The sequence below is a fragment of the Vespa velutina genome, chromosome 1, assembly GCF_912470025.1.
Source record: "Vespa velutina chromosome 1, iVesVel2.1, whole genome shotgun sequence".
In the NCBI taxonomy this organism is placed as follows: Eukaryota; Metazoa; Arthropoda; class Insecta; order Hymenoptera; family Vespidae; genus Vespa; species Vespa velutina.
Genome location: NC_062188.1, coordinates 20,270,728 through 20,280,631, shown reverse-complemented (window position 1 = coordinate 20,280,631; position 9,904 = coordinate 20,270,728). Strand labels below are relative to the sequence as shown.

Genomic DNA, 9,904 nt, shown 5'->3' with positions numbered 1-9,904 from the left:
AAAAAGAACGCAAAGACGCGTGTTTACTCTCGAAATCAAAAGAATGAATTCAGATTCGGGGCGAAAGAGGCCCTCGTTTTTCCCCTAACGGGATTGCGTCTTGTTTGGAGAGAGTTAGAGAGAGAGAGAGATAGAGAGAGATAGAGATAGAAATAAAGAGAGAGAGACCGAGAGAGAGAGAAAGAGAGAGAGCGGGAGAGAGAGAGAGAGAGCGGGAGAGAGACAAAGGATCAGAGGGTATATATATATATATCGATAGATAGATAGATAGATAAGTAGATAGATAAGTGGATAGATAAAGAGAAAAAGAGAGAGAGTGAGAGTGAGAGAGAGAGAGAGAGAGAGAGTGAGAGAGAGAGAGCGCAATATAGTGACACATATTATATATGTATATATCTATATAAGTTTATATGCATATAGCTTCCGTATATACGTCTATATAATATAATGCACTGTAATATAATAATTATGCCTCTTGAAAAAAAGCTACGTATGCGCAAGTCTACGTTTAAAATGTGATTCATTTTTCAAAAATTCTTTCTCTTATTTGAAAAGCTCAATCACTATCACGAATACCCAACTTTTTTGCTCGCTTGGAAGTCGATGCCTACGATACCTCTCTACGCTCCATTTTCTCCTGTTGTTCTCTTTCTCTCAAACTTATTTTCATTATTATTATTCTTATTATTATTACTAGAAATATTATAATTACTATTATTGTTATTATTATTAATGTTATTAATATTACTACATTATTATATCGTTATTCGTTAAATGAACGCTCGTAACAACTCGATCGAACCACCCATCGTCCCGTCGTTAAAACGCGCGAAAAATACAAAATCTACATCTCAATAAAATATCGTCGCGTTCGCCGAGGCCGACGAGTACGCGCATGCGCGCATCGTCGAACTCGTCGGATCACCACATACATATATATATATATATATATATATATATATATATATATATATACATATACATATACATATACATATATATATATATATTCATATATTTATATATATTTTTAATATATTAATATTATTACTATTATTATTAATATATCAATGTTATTATTATTATTATTATTATTATTATTATTATTATTATTATTATTATTATTATTATTATTATTATAATTACTTTAATTGCTATTTTGCTTATATAAATGTAAGATAATACTCTTAGTAGCGAGGGATGCCAGGTGGAACAAGCGCGTTTTACGAGTCGTCGTACGAGCTATGTTGCGCTTTGAGAGACACGTAAGCATCGTTCTCCGTTTGTAGAATATATTTCTCTCTTGTTCTCTCTCTTACTTTCTCTCTCTCTCTCTCTCTCCCTCCCTCCCTCCCTCCCTCCCTCCCTCTCTCACTCTCACGTCGTCCTTCGCTTCGCATTCAACTTTAATAATCATTCTCCGGAATTATTTCCATTCGCTACGCAGCATTTCGCGTGAAACCTCGAAATAACGATCGCGTGCCTTCGACGACGGAACGAGATCGAACATTTCGAGATTTCTGGCGTTAATGTTGTTTATTATTTTTTCTTTTAAATATCGTCGTCGAAGGCACGTTGCCGATTTTGAAAAATGCCGCTACTGGAAGAAGTATTTTGTTGAACGTGATCGAGTTTAAAATGGCACACTCGACTAATCGTTGTCCCATTGAAAAGGTTTTTCACACATTCTTTGATTCGCGAAACTCGCTCGGAAAATATTTATTTTATTTAATTAATTCGACTGACATATTATTGAGAATGAAAGAAAATTTCGTCGAAACGTGAAACATATCCGAGCGAGTACGATTTTCGTTCAAACGCTCGAAGAAGGATGGAAGCCGAGACGAGATCGTCAAGAATAAATAAAACTGTTCGAAGGAAAAAGAGAAGCTCTCCGTCGAAAGTTTTCCGATAGTTGGTGAAGTAGCGGAGACAAAGTTCCTTGAAGGAGGTCATACGCGTAGGACCGAGTCGATACTTTTCGAAGGCGAAAAGCTACGCATTGAGACTGGAAGAGAAGGACGCGACGACAATGAGAGTGTCTACGTATTTCTCTCTCCTTCTCTCTCTCTCTCTCTCTCTCTCTTTCTCTCCGCACCCTCTCTCTCTCTCTCTCTCTCTCTCTCTATCTATCCATCTATCTATCTATCTATCTCTCGTTTTCTCTCTTACTAGCTCTCTACTGTCTGCGTGATAAAACTTAAAAGCTGACTTCGTTGTATCCGATCGGGCACTGGGAACGAAACGACGTATCAGAAAGATCGAAACGTTCCTGGCGCGTTAAAGAGATTATTGGCAGCAGTGGAATTGAGAGATTGTGCGCGTCCGTCGTGCTTGTTAGCGTGCGGGAGCTGTGCTCGGGTGCGCTCGGGTGCGCACGCGGCCGTTTATGAAAAGATGCGAAGCGCCTGTAGAACGGGCCTGGAGCAGACGGGGCACATCGGAGTGGAGCTCTCGCAGACCCTGTTGCCGCAGTCGAGACAAAATAAATTGTGTCCACAGGGCACGAGGGCGGCGGTGACCTCCTTGTCGCCGCATACGACGCACTCGCGACGGCCACCGGCGCTACCGCCTCCTAGAAGGGAATCCGTCGGCGACGCTGGACTCGCCGATGCCGGAGGCGAGGGCCTCGAGGGTAGCGCTACGCCGGGAAATGACCAAATGGAGGAGGCCGAGGCCGCCTGAGATTCGAAGGAGGGCGACTCGCCGAGGCCCTCGTCTCTCTCGAGGCCGGCTCCCCATATCGCTACGAGATCGTGTAGTCCCGGTGCTCCGGAGCTGCTGGAGGAGCTGCTGCAGCTGCCGCTGGAGGAGAAGCCGCCGCTGGAGTCGTTCGAATTCGAATTGGAGTCGTTGCAGGGCGTTGTTCCTGGTGGTACGAGACAGCCGAGGATCGAGCCGAGGCCGCCACGGCACAAAGCACCCAAGAGATCCTCCTCGGCCAGACCGGTGCCCGTTCTAAGGGCGATGTGTCCCTCGATCTCGCGTCTCGCAGCTTCCACGCTTTCCGGGAGGCCCGTAACCTCGAAGACCGGCTCCTTGTCGCGACTCGGCGTCACGATGTACGTGTGCGTCTGATGTTGAATCCTCTTGATCGTCGCTCCCTTCGGTCCTACCACCAGACCTACTACTCTGTACGGTACTCGTACCTGGATCGTCACGTGTCCCGGCACCGAGGCCGGTGGACCGGGCGGTGCACCCAGCAGCGCGCCCAACGTGCTCTTCCTCGATGCTCGGATCTGCGAAAAGTGTTCCGCCGCGGAGAGGATCTCGCGCTTGGCGCGCGCCACGTCCTCCTTACGTCCGGTCACCACGAACACCGGCTCCTCGCCGCGTACAGGCGTCTTTATGTACGTGTTCGTTTTCGCCCGTAGAGCCTTGATCTTGCAGCCTGCAATCAGAAGAAGAATCGTGTGAGCGTTAGAGGATACCCTTTGCGTTTTCAAGGTAGAGCCAGAAAATGACCCGGCCCAGGGAATAATGGCCGGCTCGTCGTCGACGAGCCACGTCGACGCAACGAGAAAAAGGAGAAACAGGAGGAAAATAAGAAGAAGCAGAAGAAGAAGGAGGAGCTCTCGACCCGTTCGGCTCTCTCTCTCTCTCTCTCTCTCTCTCTCTCTCTCTCTCTCTCAGACTCTGGCCTTGAGCCGGCGCAATGCTAGCAATGCAGGTGAACCACTCTTCTCTCTCACCTTTCCTCTCTCCTCCCTCTCTCTTTCTCGCACGCATACACACACGTACGCATGCACGCACGCACGCACGCACGCACGCACGCACGCACGCAAACACGCACACATACTCTTTCATTCAGTTCACTCTCTCCTTCTGTGTACCGACGACTGAAGAGAGACCGAAAAGGCGTCACCTTTTATCTCGAACCAAGTTCTCTCTCTCTCTCTCTCTCTCTCAAATCCAAAATATTCTATCGTTGTGTAGCGGCTAACGACGAAAATATTTCGTTCTCTAGTCGTATAAAGCACGTATCGCGTCTCTTGTCTCTCGGAACTCTTCGTGAAAGACAAGTTCGACAGACGCGACTGACTATTAGACGCGTGTCCTTCCACGCTCGTCACGCACGTCTGCTCCGAGTCGAATGGCGCCCTCGGCGAGGAGTCCTTGCATAACGCGACAATGTCACGGACGTCCTCGTCTCTTCGGGGCCGCATGCTGCAGCATAATCTTGACATCGATACGAGCCGATGCGAAACACAACCATGATTGGTCGCGGTTTAACTACGAGAAAGGGACTCTTACATAGTTGCTGAAACGCGCAAGGGAGAGAGAAAAAGGGAGAGTCGCTCGAGGTCGATCGTCTCGTAGGCGTTTAAAGCGTAATTACCGAGAGATCGCTAATCAACTAGCTTTTTTTTTTAATCTAATTAGACCGTCGTTTGAATGGTCACGAAAATATTACTCGCGTTGTCGTCGAAATGAAAAAATATTTTACGTACGTGATGAATCCTTTGAACCGATTTCAACATTTCATTATAATCTCTCCTTGGAACGAAACAAAAGATTTTTAACGATAAATCAACTTATATCGTCCTTGTTCTAACTTGGTTTAGGATCACTTGCAAATCATTTGTGCAGATACATTCGCTAATTACTTGTGTGGTTTTCTCGATCAGTCATCCAATGGGAAGAACGTATTCCGAACTTTCTTCGATTATTCGATTTATTACTTGTCGCGAGACAGAAAGGAAATTACGCGAAAGCACCTTCTTAGATTAGGTGGAATATAAATCTTGTTTCGGGATACATCGATCACATTTATTTATAGAACTCGTCACATTTTCTCTAACCCTATCTATCGACCGGTTCTCATCCTTAAATATCAACTACTCGTATGGGGTTGTATGGGTCGTAAATAAAATTCTCTCTCGATCGTCGAGACGGATGCATGCTAGGTTTGCGAGATAGTCGAATGAAGATTAGTCGACTTCTCAATTGATGAAACGTAACGATAAATGAGAAAGAAGAATATGAGGAAAGGATTTTTGTTGCACGCTTTAACGATTTTAGATCGCAAAATTGCATAGAGCGAGCGTTTCTAAAAGATTTTTTCCCCAGTTTTGCGTAATTCGCCTATGGCCAAGCGGGCGTCGATTGCTAAATAACTTGACATGCAAATGAAAAGAAGGAAGGAAGGAAGGAAGGAAGGAAGGAAGAAAGGAAGAAAGGAAGGAAGGAAGGGCAGGTGGAGAATCGTACGCGCGCACGTGGGTCGCAGGTAGACTCCAAAGATCGAAGACCTGCGAAGGAAAAGAAGAAAAAGGTGCTGGAGTAAGATGAAGAGAATAAAGAGGAGAGGAAGGTTGCTTTCCTCGTGGTCGATGGTGACGACGATGGTGTGGTATGGTGTGGTATGGCGTGGTATGGCGTGGCGTGGCGTGGCATGGCAGAGATGGTGGTGGCTACTAGGATGCAGAAAGAAGAGGTGGGGCGTGGGTCGTAGACGGTTGAAGGGCCGCGGCCAAGGTGAGGTGAGACGGGGAGGGAGAGAGAGAGAGAGAGAGAGAGAGAGAGAGAGAGAGAGGAGAACGTGTACGTGTGCACATGTCCGACTGTCTGTTGCATCGTTCTTTCGTACGTAAGTGCATGAATGTGTACGCGTGTCCGTGGAAAGAGAGAGGGGTCGCCGAAGAAAACGTAAGACTCTTTTGCCTTTGTCCGTCTTCTCGGAGGGACCAAAGAGGAAGAACGCAAAGAGAGTGTCTCCAGAAGAAGCTTATTTCTCTATCTCTCTCTCTCCTCTTTCGATTTTAGAGAGCTTTATTACAGAGATTTTACTTTTGTAATTACTTTTATCGATCGCAGAGAAGTATTAGAACAAATATCTAATCCTAATATCTTTCACTAAGCATATTAAATTATAACGCTAAGAGCTTTGAATAGCGTAATCTTCTCTCTATACTTATTACATTTTTCCTTTTTTTAAATACACGTGTCATCCGCGTACCGGACGGGTGTTCGACATGCAGGGCAAATATTAAGGCAAATCATTCTCACGACGCGTCACACTTTCAAGTGACGTTGCTAAAATCTGCAGAAGCAACGGTGGCGCCGGCAGCAGGGCGGTAGCTTCTCTCTAAAGGCCGCAGGATCAATAGTTACACGCTTCTATAGTCGGAGACTGCATTACACGACGGCGCCATGCACTGCGTGCAACGAGCATAGGCATGCCTTAGAGAAACACTCTTTCTTTGAAGGAAGAAAGAATAAAAAAAAAAGAAAGAAAGAAAGAATAAAGTGTCGATGCAGCATTCATTTTGAGTCACGTTGCTTAGGACGATTGATGTCTTTATTTTTTGTCATTATTGTTTAATATTAATTTAACGTCGTCTGCTGTCAATTTTTGCAGCTACTGTACTTTCCGGGAAGTCCTCGGTAGGCGAGGATTTTCGAAGAAAAATTCGTTTGAAAGGGACAGGAACCCGCGGGCCATCTGTTCGGGGCTTTGCTTTAATTACGGCCTCTACACCCAACGACCGCTTTGGAACGAAACAAGCTTGCTCGCTCGTTCACTCTCTCTCTCTGTCTCTCTCTCTCTCTCTCTCTCTCTCTCTCTCTGTCTCTCTCTCTCTCGTTTCCGAGGATTCGCCGGCAAGGGTCGCTCAGCTTCGACGGAAAGTCGATCGCAGAAGAAGCAGAGAAAGGAATTCCGACTCGTTCCACGGCCGACTGACTGACTCTCCTTCTCGTTGCGGACGACCGATCAAATTTTCAATCGCGACTCTCTGTTTTCAAGACTCGTACATATTCGTTCGAAGGAACAAGTTTTGTAAACGTAGAGGGAAAATCTATGACGTCCAAGCTATTCGTCTATCCTGGCCACGGACAAAGGAAAAGCAGGTATCAAAGACCCTAAACACGCACACCAAGAGAACCGTGTTCAACGTTCTTTGCGTTTGCTTAGGAGGCATCTAAACGTTTTTCACAACGTGGTATCCGCTCGTTTTCGAAAGCCTGTTTTACAAATACGACGATGTTTTAATTTGTTCCTCCTACCGAAAGCTAAATATGTTTAAAAATTAAATGTTTTTCCTTTTACACAAATGATATATGAGATGTTGCATTCGTTAATAGGCGATAATATCTCGATCGATATTAAATATTTCTCGTATACAAGATGTTGTTCGTTTTTAAAGAAAATAACAATATCTAAAGAGAATGGAGAAAGCGAAAAAGAGAAAGATTTTGTTTAAGGCCCTTACGGGCCTTTAAGTAGCGGTATCCTTTGCCGAGTCAGAAGATTTCTTTGGTAGCTGGCCGCACGAGCCGCGTCGGGTATCACGAGTTTCTCAGGCAGGTCAGTGAAACTGCGCCGTCAAGTTGAAGGCCAACACCCCCACGATACAACGGCCGAGCACCACCGTCGCTATCTCCCTCCCTCCCTCTCCCTTTCTCTCTCTTTCTCTCTGTACCCCCACCAAACGTGTCCTCCTATCCTCCTCCTCCTCCTCCTTTTACCCCCTCCCTTTCTTCGGGCGACCTCGCGCGCGCCGGAGGAACGTCCGAGGAAACACCAATAACGCCAATAAAGTCGGGAACGTGGTCGTCGCGGGGACAACGCGGCTTCACGATTCTCCACGTTCGCTTTGCGCTCGTCTTGGCATCGTCAGAGTCCGATCGATCGAACGTCGGATCCTTGGAATCCCTCGCCGCCTACTCGCAATCCGATCGTTGCATTTCTACTCTTTTCATCGTTTCTCGAACGTTCTACGCTCTTCGCGACGTACATTTAACCAGAGAAAAAGGAAGAATACGTTTTTATGACTTTTATGAGAAAGTAAATAAATTTCTTTTCCTTTTTTCTTTTTTTTTTTTTTTTTTTTTTTTTCATGAAACTTCAAAGAGGCGGATAAAGAAACATTAAATTTATGTAAAAATAGTATATTAATGTGCTCTCTTGCTCTCTCTCTCTCTCTCTCTCTCTCTCTCTCTTGTCTCTCTCGTAACTAAGAAAATTGCTTTCTTCTCTGTTTTCCTTCGTGGACCCTCGAGAAAGCCAGAAATTCCAGGTTCCTCTCGAAATAGATCGATGACACTCGGCCGAACGATCTCGCGTGCGTGCGAACACGTGGACGCAGTCGAGCATCTCTCTCTCTCTCTCTCTCTCTCTCTCTCTCTCTCCTCTCTGTCCCGTGAGTATAGTGGTTCGTTCGCGCGCACGCTCGAACGCCCCGTACTCGCGCCTCTCTTCGAGGCCGATGTCTCTGAAATAACCGAGCGAGGCTCACTCGCCGGACAGGGGAATAAGGTGCAATGCACGCACCCGTTCACTGCGCTCGCTTCTCTATCTATCTTTCTCGCTCTTCTCGACTCGTGCACGCTGCTGCAGTCGCGTCCAACACTGTTTCGAATGGCAGTGGGGGTCACACTATATTAAGATTGAACTCCACTGACACTGCCGCCCAACTGCGTTCATTCTCCTCCGATTCTCCCCCCTATCTCCCTCCTTCTCTCTCATCCTCCTCCTATACGTCGCTCGTCCCTCGCCTTTCGACCTGCCTTCTCTTTCCTTTCTCTCTCTCTCTCTCTCTCTCTCTCTCTCTCTCTCTCTCTCTCTCTCCCCCCCCGCCCTGCTCCCCCACCATCTCTTCCTCCTCATTCTTTCTCCCTTTTTCTCCTACGCTCTGTGCCTTCTCCATTTCCGTCCATCCACCGTCTACTATTACTACGCTAGTACTGCTACTACTACACCGACGAAACATCGACACCACGACCATCATCGATATAGTGTGTATATGTAACTCCATGCCCGGCCTGCTATCTTCGCGATAATGCATCCCTGAGCAAGCGTTCTCGTGCGAGCAAGGGTCTTCCAAGGTCTAGCGATAGAAAATCCAGATTGTGACAGAACGTTGTTTTTCCTTGAAAACGAGTCCGAGCTAGAATCGGTCGTTGGTGTCTTTTTACAAGGGAACGAAAAAATAAGTGATTTCCCCCCCCCCTCTCTCTATCTCTTTTCTTCTTTCTTTACTCGTTGAGTATTATAAAGATGGAAGGAAGAAGGTTGTTCGTGACTCCTTCGAGTCCTGCCAGATTAATGGTTTATCTTTGGCAAACGAGTAGCTTATTATAGAAATAGGACGCTTAGAATCTCATCGAAAAATATTCGCTTGAAAATTCATTGATCGCGTGAGAATACTCGTAAGATGGCGTACGATACGAATCGATCGAACGAATCAAATAGGACCTAAAAGGGTCCTAATTCTTTACACGGTTACAAATTCCAAAGCGTATTCTCATAGCCCCGAAAAGACGAGCGTACTTGTAAGACGTCGCGACGCGCAACCAAGGATTAAATTACGACTTTGACTTAGTTATTTTTACCTCTGAGCGCATGTCGAACGCGTTTACGTGAGCTTACAAAGTGCGTATCTTATCGACGAACTTGAAGAATACGAGGAATATAAATAAATTTTTATACGAAGATAGCAATGCGTTAAAAGAAACGACGTGTCTTGGATAACGTCGTAGTGTAACGACTACTCGTTTCAACGATCCAAAGGTAAACGAATAATTGGAGAAAGAGGGAGGGAGGGAGGGAGGGAGAGGGAGATATGTATATAGCCAAGAAAAAAGTAATACGAAGAACGACGTTCGATTATAATTACACGATATTGGATGTCACGATATTAACGAGCCACGGCGGATATAATGGGACGTGCTGGCCACCATGGAAGAAGGCACTCCGGCCAAAGTGCCTCTCTCGACGACGGCCACTCGAGAGGCCGAAGGGTGAGTCACTCCGCCGATCGACCTACCTCAAACTCTTCTCTGCCGTTAGAGAGCGGAGATGTACAGTGCGGTCTAAGAAAACTCGAGAGAAGAACTTTGACGATCCAAGTTGCTTTATATTTTATAGTTTTCGCTGTTTATCTATCCATACTTTTATCTT

The 9,904-nt window shown here is 45.8% G+C and overlaps 1 protein-coding gene across 1 annotated transcript in view; it reads right to left on the bottom strand.

Annotated features, from left to right (window-relative positions):
* Positions 1-1,083: 1,083 nt before the first annotated feature.
* Positions 1,084-9,904, bottom strand: part of LOC124955388 (RNA-binding protein MEX3D) — a 38,210-nt gene continuing 29,389 nt past the window's right edge. Inside the window, exon 2 of the mRNA XM_047509749.1 lies at positions 1,084-3,391. Within this exon, the coding sequence (XP_047365705.1) occupies positions 2,388-3,391 (1,004 nt within the window). The 3' untranslated portion in view covers positions 1,084-2,387. The remainder of the gene's footprint in view (positions 3,392-9,904) is intronic.